The sequence below is a fragment of the Benincasa hispida genome, chromosome 11 (assembly GCF_027475165.1).
Source record: "Benincasa hispida cultivar pf3 chromosome 11, pf3_genome.v1.1, whole genome shotgun sequence".
NCBI classification, from domain to species: Eukaryota; Viridiplantae; Streptophyta; class Magnoliopsida; order Cucurbitales; family Cucurbitaceae; genus Benincasa; species Benincasa hispida.
The window spans coordinates 110188-126087 of NC_143488.1; the positions used below are offsets into that span (position 1 = coordinate 110188).

The window sequence follows — 15900 nt, forward strand, 5'->3', positions numbered from 1 at the left end:
TCGTCCAACGGTAAAGTTTATTCAGACCTCTGGTGGCTTCCCTAATCGATCCGTGCCGTAACCTGGGGGGGGGGGGGACAAATAGAGAGATCGTAAGCTAAAAGCCCAGTGAGTGGTATCTTTGAATATTAGCTTTAAATTCTAGAAACACTTAATTTTAACGCATAGTGCCAAACACATGAATACCAACATATAATAAATATAACCTCCCTAGCTTGTCAGCTAGATGTTTTGGCAAGATCATGCGTTCCCAGCCCTTCGGTGTTCCTTCCGAATAACCTGAGTTGTCTAACATAGAAAACAAGTCTAGTACCTTGGTGTCCCGTCGAATGTGCACATGTCGACCTCCCTTGTTAGACACGTTTGAGTATGCTGACAATTCCAGCCAGGTGCTCTGGCAATCCCAGTCAAGAAACTCCAACACATGCAAACAACATTCCAATATGAATCCAGTTTCCATATAACCAATTTCCTAAAGCATGTTAATGTAATAACCAATCCCCACAATTATCCTACCTAGTCATGCTAAGCACATATGACCTTCATATATATATATATATACACATACATACATATAAGAGTTTTATTCATCCATGTAATGAAAAGACCACTCACCATTTCTCCCATAAGGTTTCCTCCGACTGTTTCCTAGTTCTTTGGATCTTCCCCCTTAACTAAGAATTTCAAGATTATCCATTATTTAGTCAATATTTTAATTTAATCATACATAATCCTAAAGAAAATCTTAACGACCAGCTTACATTCTTAAGTTGATTCTCAGATAAGCTATACTACTACAACAGCTTTTTAGAAGTTAATTTCGCACTTGGGAGGCGTCCGGGTAGTAGAGGTATGTGTTAGCGGACAATAGGGTGCTCTAGCCGGTCGTTCCCTACACAGACGACCGTTGGCATTTGGGTGTGAGTCTTGCCGACCGGGTGAGCTATGCGGCATGCGTCTACCGCGTGAAGGCGTCCTACGGAGTGCGCGCTTGGGGTGGCTGCAACATGCGACAAGTCTGCCACTCAAACCTATCACTGGATCTTCCTCTGCCTTTACTCCAATAGGCCCCCAAGTAGAAATGTGAGAGTTCCATGCCCCAAGCCTCTTTATTTATAGACGTCCAGGATCTCTCCCAGCGCGACAACTCTTGTTTGACCGCATGTCCAAATGTCCTTTCCCCACACAATTACCGCAACCTTCCGGTCATCGCAATCCAAGGTGTCTTCCTCCCCTTTTACCAACACATAGCCCTCATATTTGCATGTCTTCTTGTGCATCCACCTCACATGCCTAAGGCCTAAGATTCCTTCCCAACAAGCCACATGTTCGGATGACGACTTTGAATGCGTCCATCCAATCCCATATGCATCCATCCGACTAGCGCAACACACTTATGTCCGGAAACCACTCAGTTCCCAAAACCATCTGCCGCTCGTTTTTTTCTGATCGTTCAAAACCCCTAGGTCTATTTTCAAATTTTCTCTCGCCAAAAAGTTCACGCACAAAAATTGGACCCCAAGGTACCCCTATCGAGCCTGATAGCCGTTTGGCACACCAAATGAGCTCCGTTCTCAAAACCGTTTAGCGCACGACTTTTTCTCATCGTTCTGAACCTTTGGGTCCATTTTCAAATTTTTGTCAGGCGGAAAGTTTGCGCATAAAAATTAGGCTCCTGGGCACCTCCGTTAGGCCCCATAGCCGTTTTGGGGCACCAAATGAGCTCCGTTCCCAAAACTATCTAGCACACGATTTTTTCTCATCGTTCAAAACCCTTTGGTTCGTTTTCAAATTTTCGCCCGGCGGAAAGTTTGCGCACAAAAATTGGGCCCCGGAGCACCCCCACTGGGCCCGATAGCCGTTTGGGGCACCAAATGAGCTTTTCCAAAATCCATTTCGCTCACGACTTTTTCTCATCGTTCTGAACCCCTGGGAATGTTTTCAAATTCTCGCCTGCTGGAAAGGCCGCGCACAAAAATATGGCCCTTAGGGACCCCCGCCGGACACGATAGCCATTTAGGAACCTAAATGAGGTTCGTCCCCAAAATCTTCTGGCGCACGACTTTTTCTCATCGTTCTAAACCCCTAGGTCTGTTTTCAAATTTTCGCCTGCTGGAAAGTTTGCGCAAAAAAATTTGGCCCTGGAGCACCCCCACCAAGCCCGATAGCCATTTGGGGCACCATATGAGCTTCATTCCCAAAACCGTCTGGTGCACGACTTTTTCTCATCATTTTGAACCCCTGGGTCCATTTTGGAATTTTCGCCCACCAGAAGTTTGCGCACAAAAATTAGGCCCCAGGGCACCTCTGTCTAGCCTGATAGCCGTTTGGGGCACTAAATGAGCTCTATTCTCAAAACTGTCTGGCACACGGCTTTTCTCATCATTCTGAACCATTGGGTCTATTTTCAAATTTTCACCTGCCGGAAAGTTCACGCACAAAAATTGGGCCCTGGGGCACCCCCGCCAAGCCCGAGAGCTGTTTTGGGCATCAAATGAGCTCCGTTCCAAAAACCATCTGGCACACGGCTTTTTCTCATCATTCTGAAGCCCTAGGTCTGTATTCAAATTTTCGCCTGCCAGAAAGTTAGCATACAAAAATTGGCCCCCAGGCACCCCTACCGAGCCCGATAGCCGTTTAGGGCACCAAATGAGCTTCATTCCCAAAACCGTCTGGCGCATGACTTATTCTTATGATTTTGAACCCCTGGGTCCGTTTTCAAAATTTCCCCCGCCGAAAAGTTTGCACACAAAAATTTGGCCTCGAGGCACCCTTGCCGGGCCGGATAACCGCTTGGGGCACAAATAAGCTTCGTTCCCAAAATTGTCTAGTGCTTGGCTTTTTCTCATCGTTCTTAACCCCTGGCTTTTCAATTTCAAATTTTCGCCCAGTGGAAAGTTCACGCAAAAAAATTGGGCCCCTGGCACCCCCCCCCCCCCCCCCCCAACCCGAGCCCGATGGTCGTTTAGGGTACCAAACGATCTCCGTTCCCAAAATCGTCTGGTGCATGATTGGGGCAACATTATATGTTTATATGTTTATCTCACTGAAGTGTTAGTCCAAGTGGGAGATTGTTGGGAATGGCCTAAACTCGCAGTTCGTAAATGTTGTTAACAGATTCTATTTATCAATAAAAATGTTAGAGTTTTTATTCAATAAATTACTATTGATATTGCATCCTTCTATGGAAATCCAATAAACGAATCCATGGCTATAACATAAATACTTTAACTTTATGTGGTGACATAAAAATGGATCAAGTTTTAGTATGTAGCCAAAATGGTCTATAAGTATATGGATGAGATCGGGTACCTCATCCTTGAGACACTATTGGATGCGGCCCATTTTGTATATTGATACAAATGATGTGATTCAAAACTCATTCATGTAGAGACATGTGAGTGGCAGCATCCTATGCAATGAGTTTGCATAAGACCGAACCTGGAAATAGCTATTTTTCTTTATAACAACCGTATACTGTTAAAACTGACCTTCTCAAAATGAATGACCTAGGGTAACTCGATCTTAATCCTAAGCTAACTATCCTGTTTATTCGGGATTATCCTTTGATCTACATAAGTGAGAGTAGTCCAGCAACACTGCTCAATAAACCTCCCATTTTGGGGATAAGACTGGATAGATAGCTGGGGACATAGCTCTACAATATGGAATTCACTCCTACCCATTTTAGGGTTAGCAGACGGGTTGTTCTCTTAACTGCTGATGTCTTGTCTTGAATAATGAGGCCCCGCCCTCTCATGGAAAAGAGGGTTATGATTTATAAGTTGGACTATAAATCAATTGTTCGATGGAGGATCAGTGGGAGCTTAAGGAGAAAGATGTATTTACAGGGGTAAAATGGTAATATTTGACCCGGCTATAATACGAATGACCTCTGAAGGATTGACTTATCGATTATGGTTAAAATGAATAGAAATATATCTACGGTGAGGAGAGTGCAACTATTAAGCTATAGTGGAATGTCTTGATAGTTAATGAATAGTAATTAATTCGGGTTAAAGAGTTTAAACCAATTAATTACAAGTTGTTCGAGCTTATGATCTGTAGGTCCATAAGGTCCCTCTACTAGCTCGTAATTTGGATTAGTATATTGAGTAATCTTGATAAGATTTGAAATTAGGGTTTGGAGTTTGAAATGTTCAAATTCTATTAGGGTTTCTATTTATTGTTTTCGATACAAATAAAAGTTTATTTTTATCGAAACTAAATGAAATTAGAGAAACGATTAATGTTTAAATATGATTTAAATAACAATTGAATAATAATAAATTAATTTCATTTTGATGGAATTGGTATAAATTAATTTAATATTAGATATTAAATTAATTTTAATTAAAAGGTTTAATTAATTAATTTTATTTAAAAATTAATTAATTGAATTAATTTTATATAAATAATAAATAAAAATAAATAAGTTTAATTTACAACATTTGTTTTTGGAAATCATTTTAGGAGTAACTTTTTGAAATTCAAAGTGGAGATTTCCAAAATGTTGGAAATCTCCACTATGCGATGTGTAGGAACGTATCAGCAATAGCGAAAGAAACAAGGATCATCTAAGCACTCCAATTCATTAATTTTGGCAAAATATAAAGCATGCTCTTGTAGAAAACAAGTGAGTTTCATGACATACCTTTGTAGGACCTTTACAAAGCATGATCTCCAACTGTAATCTTCTTTGAATCTTATTGCATATCACCTCAAGATCTTTCCCATTATTCTCTTTGTGCTCTAGCTTGAGTTGTGAGACTCAAAACAAGCTTGAATCAAGGGATGATGGAGAATTGCTCACATAGCAATCTTGTTGAAGAACACTTTCTTCAACACGAATTTTCTCTAAAATTCTCTCTTGATTGCATGCCTCAAATTCACTCCAATCTCTTCAATATATTGCAAATCATCATGCAAGGAAGAGAGTTGCATGGGTTGCAGCTCATGCTTGGAGTTAATGAAGAAGGAAAAAAATGGAAAATGTGAGAGCATGAAGAAGATGGATAAATGGAAAAACTTGTTTTTCCATTTTGTGTATTGTTTTTCCAATTTTCAATTTTATCTCAAAATCAAAACTTGATTTTTTAAAAAACCATTTTGATTTTAAGACTGAAAATTTTAATTTTTATAAAATTAATTTCATAAATAAAAACTTAATTAATTTAATATCGATCTATTACGACCAGCGTGGTTGTTCGTATTTCATTTTCTTCTTCCAAGTCAAGCCCTTCTTAGAAAGCACTCGCTGAGTTACTTACGAAATCTCAAATCTCTCTCGATATCAAATATTAAATTAATTTTTACACACATCTATCTTTATATATTTAAATCATATTTAAACATAAATTCTCCTATTCCATTTAATTCTCAAATTAAATATGTAATTATATCTCATATAATTACTAATTCCCTTAATTCTAATTTGAATGTTTCAAATCAACTTATCACGCTATTCTAGAGCTAGTCCATTACGAGCTAGTAGGGAGATCTCACGGACCAACAGATCATGGGCTCCAACGATTTAAGATTAATTGGCTAAACTCATTAGACCAGATTAATCCCCATTCGTTAACTAATGGGTCACTCCACTAAAATCCATAGTTGCACTCCCCTCACTGTAGATATATTATGTCCACATGATTTAACCATAATCAGCAAGTCGACCCTTCACAGGTTATTCGTAATAACGGCTGGGTTAAATATCTGTTTACCCCCGAGATTACATTTTATTCCTTAAGTTCCTACTGATCCTCTAATGAACAAGTAGTTTGTGATCCAATCACTAAATCAAACTCTCTCAGCCCAGTGAGAGGGTGGGGCCCCTTGTTCAAGACCTATATTCAATACTTAAGAGAACAACCTTTCTCCTATCTCTAAATCGGGTAGACGTGAACTCCATCTTGCACCCTATGTCCCCAGCTATCTATTAGGTCTTAACCCCTGAAATGGGAGGCTTATTGAGCTGACACTATTGAGCCAACCCTCACCTATGCAAATCTAAGGATAATCCCAAATAAACAAGAGTTCATAGTTAGCTCAGGATTAAAATCGAGTTACCTAAGTCATCTAAGTGAAATAGTCAGTCTTATACAGTAAACAGCGTTTATAAAGTAAGAATGATTTATCTCTTGGTCCGATCTTATGCAAACTCATTGCATAGGACACCCCCACTCCTCATGTCATAACATGTACAAATTATGATCACATTGTATGTAGCACTTTACAACTCTTTGTAACAACTATAGAGTAGGCCACATCCAATAGTGTTACCAGAATAAGGTACCCAACCTTATTCATGTACTATAGATCATTTTGACTATTTTACTCAAACCTGATGCACTCTTATGTCTCTACATAAAGTTCAAGTACTCATGTAATAGTCATGGGTCTTAGTTTATTGGATTTAAAACAATACATAAAATCAATAATAAGTTTATTGATTATAGAAAAAGTTTATCATTTTATAAACTGCGAGTTTTAGGACATAAAACCCAACACAATAACTTTCCTTATTCATTTCTCCATTTTCTTCATCAAGTAGCAGCTGCCCTTCATGCAAACCATGTATTTGCATGGTGAAAGCTCTATAAATTGAAGTGCTGAAATGAATTATGATTCATGCTTACTAAGAACTTCAATAAAAACTTTGCAGAAATTATCATATCCTCTTCATATCTTATATACTTCCAGCTCAATTTAGTGTTTCCACTATACAATCCTTGCAAGAGAATAGTAGAGAAGATCTTGATGGTTGTCTACTTGAAGATTGAAGCTCTTTCATGTGGAACTCAGTTGGATTTCAAGAGTATACTTCAAAAGTATTGTATTTAGCAAACTTTCTCCTGTAAAGGTTAATTTGAAGCATGTTTTAAACACAAAATTAGTATGATTAGAGTGCTTATTGATTCTGTTTTTCCTCCGTTGCACGTTAATATACTCTAGCAATTGATATCAGAGCATGATTTAAGCACTCAATTATTGTTAATTTGAGTTTGGTAGGTGTTCTCCATGAACTGTATGCAAATGGTGAATTGATATGGTTTTTAAGTGTTTTAGCATTTGAATCTTTTCAATTATATTGCAACTCTTGTAATTGACTCTTGTTGATGGGCCTTAATATGTGTTTAAATATTTGTAATTCATTTGGAGTCATTAGAGTTGCAATTAGGATGTAATTGAAAAAAGAAGTGAAGAAAGTCAAAGCAGCAGGAATTAGAAATTCAAATTTCTGCCAGATACTGGATGCTCGATGGGATACTCGATGGCATTTTCGATGAAATTTCATGAAATACTCGATGCATGATGCCATACTTGATGGTACTTAATGCATTTACTCAATGATATTTCATGAAATACTTGATGCTCGATGCCACACTCGATGATAATCATTGCATTCGAAGCAGCAAGAACTGAAAATTCAAATTTCTGCCAGATACTTGATGCTCGATGGGATACTCGATGGAATTTTCGATGAAATTTCATGACATACTCAATGCACGATGCCATACTTGATGGTACTTAATGCATTTACTCAATGATATTTCATGAAATACTCGATGCTCGATGCCACACTCGATGGTAATCATTGCATTTACTCGATGATATTTCATGAAATACTCGATACTCAATGCTAGATGCCTTACTCGATGGTCAATGGCATCTACTCGATGGTATTTTTGTGAAATATTTGATGTTCATTGATGCTCGATGTCATACTCGATGCAAAGAGAATTCCATGGAGAAAACAAGGAATTTGTGGAATCATCAAAAGTATTCAACTTGAAACCCGATTGAAAAATATTGTGAACTTACATGTGTGTTACTCAAATTAATTTAATTAGAGTTCTTAATGATTCTGTTTGCTTCCGTATTATGCATGTTTTAACTATCAATTAGTATCAGAGCATGATTTAAGCATTAACGTTAATTTGAGTATGATGGATGAATTTCATAAGTTGCATGAAATGGCTACTGATATGGTGTTTTCCCAATTTTGGCACTAGATTCTTCTTTAATTATGTTGTAATTATTGTAATTGGCTCTTTGTTTATAGGCCTTAATGTATGGTTAAGAATCTGTAGTTTTGTTAGAGTCAATAGAGTTGTAATTAGGTTGTAATTGAAGAAAGATGCAAGATAGGTCAACTGCAGTTTTTCAAAGTTGATGCTACTGCCAACACTGCCCTCAGAGCATTGTAACGCTACTCATCCTAGCCTAGAATGTGCGCACGTGAGGAGCCAGTTTGCAGGGGTGGTCCGGTTCGCTTGGTTGAAGGTCCAGTTCAACCATTCTTGGTTTGTTTCAGCATTTTTTGGAGCTTTGAGGGTTCGGTTCGGGTGGTTTGGATTCGGTTCAGGTTGGTTCGAGTAGTCTAAAAGTGTTTTGAAGCTATTTTTGTATTATTATTGTAATAATTAGCTTATGTGCTTGCTTAGGATGTCAAAACTGGTCCATATCAGTGTATGTTTAATTACTTATGCATGTGATGTATGCTGTAGTTAAATTAAATCTAATATGTGCATATTGTATGTCATGTAGATTTAAAATCCCACCATAAGAAAGTATGTTTCATGCATTAAAAGTATGTTATAAATAGTTATAATATATAGTATGCATGAATAGGGTTTCATAAGTTTAACATAATTGTTATATTAAAGTATGGAATGCTTGATGTATGTTATAGAATGTCTATAGTTTTATAGAGAGTTATAAAATGGATTAGACATTTAAAATCTATAACAAGGATAAACACCATGATCAGGTTCAGATTGTTTGTAACGCCTTACAATTATTGTAACAATTACAAAGTGAGCCTTATCAGTAGTGTCACCAAGATAAAGTACCCAATCTTACATATACAATAGTCCGTTCAAGTTATTACATTAACATGATCTACTGGTATGTCAACCACATACATATTTAAGTTACATTACATAACCTTATATCTTAGTTTATTGGATTGGGTTAATGCAAAATAAACGTCGAGTAAAATAAATTCTTATTTTATTAAATAAATAATTCATGTGCAAAGAATTCACAATCTATGAAACCCACAAGATTTAAGGCATCAACCCCAACACACCGGACGACAACTGGTTCGGGGCGAACAGATCCAATGTGGGGTGATCGACGACACGAAGCACGGTGAATTTGAACGACGCGGGATTCTGGACAATGGTTAGGATTCCGTCAACAGCAATAGGTAAGGCGACGACGACAAGCAAAGTGGCAGTGGACAGACGGGCAGTAGATCTAAGGGTTCACAAAGAAGAGATGAAGATGAGGAGTGTTCTTGTGCACACAAATCAATGAATAAATGTACATATATCTATATTGTGATATATATATATATATATATATATATATATATATATATATATATATATATATATATATATATATATATATAACGAGGACTATTTTTTATTTAGATTTTTGTTTAATGATATACACGCTTATATATATGTTTTAGATTGAACATTGAATCCATCTATGATTTATATGCTGTGGTAAATATTTTTGTTTATTTCCAACTACTTTGGATTTATGATATATGCTGTGATTTATATTAAACATTGAGCTAAACTGTGCTTTATATATATAGTGGCATAATTGATAAATGAATTTGGTTGAACAATATATACTCGTAATTTATATATTGTACTGTTATATCGAACGGTACAACCATCTATTTAAGTATATTTATATTTCATATATTGGTTAGAATACCTGCAAATATCTATATAATGTTCTAAGGTATACTTAAAAATAACCATGAATCTACCAGAGAAACCAACAAGTTGCCATGAAACCAGTTGTATTTAAGAACATATCAAATATATTTACCAATATATTTCATATATTGGTTAGAACATTTGCAAAAGTCTAATATATTGTTCAAATGTATGTTTAAAAATAACATGAATCTACTAGTAAAAACGAGTTGCTTTATACGTGAAATGCAATGAATGAAAAATAAAATTACGTTAATTGCATTTTCTCTTTTCAATTGAAAATGAGAAGGAAATCTCAACTAATTAATACTATATAATAAATACATTTTTTGTCTCCAACATTAAGGGTAATTTAATTCTTAAAATGCGTATTCTCACTTATTAATTACCTAAAAATTGATAATAAAAAAAGGATAAATTTGTCCAAAATCATCTCTAAAAGCCTTTATGGAAAATTTTCAAATTTAACGACATTTATGAAATTTATGACCCAACGAGTATTTTTTATGTAAAAATCTCTTTCTTCGGCCCAAGTAACCCTTATTAAATAAAGTACTCAACCTATGAAACTTTTAGATTGGATTGGTTCAGGTTATTCAATTCATTTATTTAAATTTTTGTTTAAAAAATAAGTAAAATGTAATATGTAAAAAATTTATTTAATTATTTTCATATATTGAATTAAAATTAACGACTATATTTTTTAATTCATATTATGAAATTTTTCTTTCCAAAATACGAAAAATTTATTTTTAAGAGTCGTTAAAAAATAAATTATCCAAAAAAAAATTTGAAATTAAATTAGATTAAGTATAGGGAAATTATTTCAAATGGTAAAACTGCTAAAAATATTTACAAAATATAGCAAAATTTCGAAACTATGAATGATGGACATTGATAGACACTGATAGACTTCTATCAATGTCTATTAGTGACATTGTTAGACACTGGTAGAAGTCTATCAGTGTCTATCAACGTCTATCATTGATAGTTCTAAAATTTTGTTATGTTTTGTAAATATTTTGAATCGTTTTTCTATATTTAAAAACAACCTTTAAATATATGTATATGTAATTGTATTATAGGTTAAAAAACATACTTTTTTAAAAGTAATAATAAATACGTGTTGAATTGAATTAATTTAGGTGAACTCTATAATCAACTCAGCCCATAAAATTTTCATTTATTTAAATCTAACCCAATCTAAAAGAGTTGATAACCCAACCTAAACCATACGAATTTAGTTGTATTGATCAAATATTTCGAGTCATCGAATTTTTTTTTAACACTCGTAGATAATAGACACAAAGTTTATACACATATTAGACTGTTTTAAAGGCACAATTGAAATTTAAGACCTATTAGAGTTTAAGAACATTTTAACCAAAATAATTAAATATCAAAAATTAAACTTATAATTTAATCGAGGCAATAATATCCGTAAAAAAAATCTAAAACACCTATCTCTTCATCTGTTTACAAGCAACCTTACTTCTCATAAACTATTTTTAGTACAAGGATGAGAAGATTCAAACTACAAATCTCTTACCGTATGAATATGTGAGATTAGTTATACTCGCTTTGGCTTCTCATATAACTCATATAACTTGAAAACCATAATATTTATAAAAAAGAAAGCAAATTCATCTATTTCTTATTAGATCCACCCCAAAGGGACTGCCAAAAGACAGGCCAATTCTTCTGAGCTTCGTTCCAACCCAATAGAGAGCCTTCCCTCATAGGATCCCAACTAGAGGACACAATCCCATAGCTAACTCCCAACAAAGCTGAGCCAAAGAAGAAGAATGAGACTATAACTGGCACCCATGAGGGCACATCAATTTTCAGCACAACTTTGAGGTAATAGAAGAATGGGAAGAACAAAAGCCCTATCAACAATGGAATCCCCACTGAAAATCCCATTCTACTTATCATCCTGTTCGTCACTACTTCTGGTATTACACCACCTTCCTCTTCTTCTTCGTCTTCATCTTCATCCCCATGCTCGTCTTCACTTCCTTCTCTTTTTGTTTTCTTCATCTTCTTCCTCCTTGGAGCTGGTCCGAATCCCTTCTGACGTCTCAATGTTGCATTTAAAGTCGTGGATTGGTTCGTGTGAATTCGTCTTTGGTTAATGCTTGGTATCAATTTTGGGAAACAGTTCCTTTCGTAGCTTTTCAAATGGATCGAGATTTTACAATTTCTCTGCATAACAAATAGATATTTGCCTAGTAATCGAAATGGATCAAAGAATCGCCCTAGGTTTAACAAGTATCAATGCTATGGAAAAAAAACTCCCATCATTACTGCAGGAGTAAGCGGAACATAATTGAGTTAAATATAAGAATTTACATAGAAAACTTTCTATCGAAATCTATGAGTTTTTCCACTCTCAAACTAGAGAATACAAAAAGAACTTTAATAAGAGTTGGAGTTCTCAAGTTTAAAGTGTTTCTAACTCAGACAACTTGAAATTAGTAGATTCTTTTATAGTGCTTGGATGTCAGACAATTATTCTTTTAATATTTTCTCAAAACCCAGTAATAAGTTAGAAGTAAACCACTTATTCTTACAATCAATTATTTTTCAAAACTAACCTAACTCTTAATGTTTTTTTACTACAATCAAGATAGAGAATTTAAAACACCTACCTCTAACACATCAGTTGAGCTACTTTGGCCTAACTCCTAATATTTGGAAATTAATCAAAATGGAAAATCGGTTGATAAACAGTTCAGATTAAAAAATCCTTCGTCTTCCTTCCGCTTCAGTATAATTCAACATTCAAGGAGTTCTCATTGGACTAGATCGATGGATCGTTCTCGGTTTTACAAATATCAATCCTAAATCCAAACTACTAATCGAAATCAAAATTCGATTGATCAAGAGTTTAGTTAAAGAATCCTTCGTCTTCTTTCATTTCAACATAATTCAAGTAGTTAGTTATCATTGAAATGGATCAACGGATCGTTCTAGGTTTTACAAGTATCCCTGGTAAAGTAACTCCTAAATCCTAACTCCTAATGTTTAAGAAACCGATTGTTGATTGACGAACTTATGGAAAATCCATTGATGAACAGTTCAGATAAGAAAATCCTTCATCGTTTAGGTATAATTCGAAGAAGTTATAGTTGAAAAGGTTTTTACAGAACTCAAAAAAAAAAATTGCAATCGGGAGGTGAGTACCTTAATGCGGGGTGATGAAAGGTTTGACGGCGCAAGAGGAAGGTTGAGAGATCCGGAAATGGCGGCCATTAGGGTTTGTCACTGAAACTGAAACACAGTCGGCTCGTCTCTTACATTTTGCCCTCACTGCGCGAAGCAGGGACGGACGCCATGGATGAGAGCAGGGAAAGAGGATAAGGTTTTCTTTTGGTTAGCAATCAAAATTTTGCGTCGAATTGGCGGAAGCTTGTTTGGATTCCTAAAGCATTTCGGGGACCAATGAGGCTGCCCCACGTGTCAAGAAGAAAAACACTAGTTTTTAGTGAAAAATTCAATTTGTGTGTGTGTTTTTTTTTTTTTGCAAGTTGCAAAAATGGTTCCTTGTTACTTGCAATTTACACCCTCAAATTTTCAATTATAAAAATTAAGTCCTCCACTTATGTAAGTGTCAAAATTGAACCTTCAAACTTATAATAGTTATATAAATTGAATCCATAAATGATAAAAATTTGAACTTTCAAACTTGTACAATCATTACAATTTCTACACTTATGTAAGTTTGAATGTTCAATTTTAACACTTGTATAAGTCTGAGGGCTCAAATTCTACAATCGAAAGTGTGAGGCTATAATTACAACTATCATCATACTTTATTAGTAGTTTTTGCAATTTGCTCTTTTTCTATATTTACAATATGTAAGGTGAGAGAATCATACCTCAAAGTTGATATCACAAGTTCATATTTTTACTAATTTAACTATAAATTTCAGCAAAAAACAATATATAATTCTTCTAAACTCACTCGTTCAAAATTCACCAATTTTAACCAAAAAAAAAAATATATTTGATGTTACTTTTCTTTAAAGTACTATCAAATTTAATACTAAACATATATTTTATAATTATGTGAGAGTACTTTTTTTTTTTTAACGATCTTTTAGAAGAAAATGTAAGATCAATTACAACATACTTTTAAGTTCAAAATTAGGATTACAACACAAACAAAGTTTAGAGAAAAAGAAATTAGCAAGTTTGTAATATTTTAACTAAGGATGAAAAAATTGCGATATTTCAATGAAATATCACCAAAATCAAAATACCGATACATATATAAAAAGTTAATGTCTTTTTTACGGAAAATCGTCGAGATATCAACGAAATATAAAGAATATCAATGATATTATCGATATTTTGATAATATTGACGATATTTTGATGATATTTTAATTTTGTTTTAAATTATGCAGCGTGTTTTAATATTAAGATAAGGCCACATAAAAGTCCTTGACAAATCAATGTTGTAGCCATGTTGGTAGATTGTTTACCCAACCATCACGAGCGTACAAGTTCAAACTCGCCCGAGACACTTTTTTTTTTTTTTTATTTCCATAATTTTTGTTTGATTCCATTTTACTTTCTCCTCTTATTTTTTTCCCTTTTTAATCTCTCAATATTTTCTTTTTCTTCGTGTTTAGCTTTTCTTTTTATTAATTATTATATAGTTTTTATTAATTATTATATAGTTTTTATTTTTTATATTTTTAGTTTGTTTCTCTTACTATCATTCACAACCATCACCTCTCTTTATCTATTTTTTAATTCTCTAATTACATCTATTCTTTTTTAAATTCTCTCACTATATATATATACCATTAACGGTGGTGCATGGTGGTGCATGTAGCATGAAGACATTTTGAATTGGACACGTGATATGCATGTAGCATGAAATAGATGGAGTAAATGGAGTTGGTGGAAGCATGCATACTTGACACGTGGCAAAGAGAGAAATGAAATGATGGTTGTATGAAATGGAAAATTATAAAGAATATTTTGAGAGATACGATGATTGTATGGAATGTAAAATTATGAAGAATGATGAATATATTGGTATTAATGAGGCAAAAGTTTAATATAATAGATGTGTTTGAAATGATGATGAAAACTTTTGACAAATCGAAATATAATAAAAGAAGACTAAAGTAGTTGTTAAAATTATAAAATTTGGTAAAGGAAATTTGATGTAAATAAAGTAATTATTGAAAATATTAAAAAGCTAGGAACTTACTTTAATTTTGTTGGAGAAATGAAGAGCTCTTTATTTTATTTCACTGAGTACAAGTTCTCTCTCTCTCTCTCTCTTTTTTTTTTTTTCCTCTCAAGGCAAAGACTCAAAAGACTCAGAAGAAAACCTTATGTCCCTATATTCATACTAAGCCTTCTTTATATAGAGATAGGAAGCTTACCATGCATTACATTAGCTAGACACATTATAGGACACATTTGTACATAAGATGATACTTAAGTCTAAAAACCAAACATTTGTACAATACATTGGAATTTAAATTTGACACACTTACTACGGTTTGTCTTCCTTTGGATTTTGTCGTCTACTGATTTGGATCAGTGGATTGAGTTGGCGTGTGGATGTGATGCATAAAATTTGTAAATTCGTTGTCATCCTCTTCTTCTAGAATGTGGGATGTATTTTCTTCTTGGCTGATGGATAATATTGAGTTCTTCTTCATTTGATACTTGTGTCATTGCAGCCATCAGTCTTTATTTTTTAGACAAGAATTATTGATTTTTTTTGTAGGCTTGGCTTCATGTTGTGGAGATAGATGGAGAACCATTTTTCTACCACATTTTTTAAAGTAACAGTTGTGTTGAATTTGTCCCACCACTTGATTCTATATGATCGAAAAAGGCGGGAGATGTCATTTGATTATGTAACTGAGCAATTCCAACAAAAGACCATGCTAGATGAAAATAATTTGAAAAACATAAAGTTAAGTCAAAAGAATTTGAGAAAATATTATTTGAAAAGTATTTAAAACTTTCAAGAATTGGGTATGGTAGGATAGCCTCATTAAGGCCAAATATATCCCACCAATCATTAAACCATAATGGAAAATTTTGAATACATATTTTGTAAAACATTATAAACCAAGAATGATTAAAATTGTTTAACCAAAAACATGTTGTACCTGAAG

At 34.1% G+C, this 15900-nt stretch overlaps 1 protein-coding gene across 2 annotated transcripts; it reads right to left on the reverse strand.

Annotated features, from left to right (window-relative positions):
• Nucleotides 1-11138: 11138 nt before the first annotated feature.
• On the reverse strand, nt 11139-13203 carry PAM68 (PAM68-like protein (DUF3464)). 2 transcript variants are annotated; one of them, XM_039021234.2, is made up of 2 exons: nt 12933-13203; nt 11139-11951 (listed from the first exon to the last, which is right to left on the reverse strand). In XM_039021234.2, the coding sequence occupies exons 1-2, from the start codon at nt 12999-13001 to the stop codon at nt 11394-11396; spliced, it is 627 nt and encodes a 208-aa protein (XP_038877162.1). In that variant the 5' UTR covers nt 13002-13203; the 3' UTR covers nt 11139-11393. The 2 variants fall into 2 exon arrangements, with proteins under 2 accessions (XP_038877162.1, XP_038877163.1); XM_039021235.2 differs by having other exon boundaries at nt 11139-11974; nt 12933-13072.
• Nucleotides 13204-15900: the final 2697 nt, after the last annotated feature.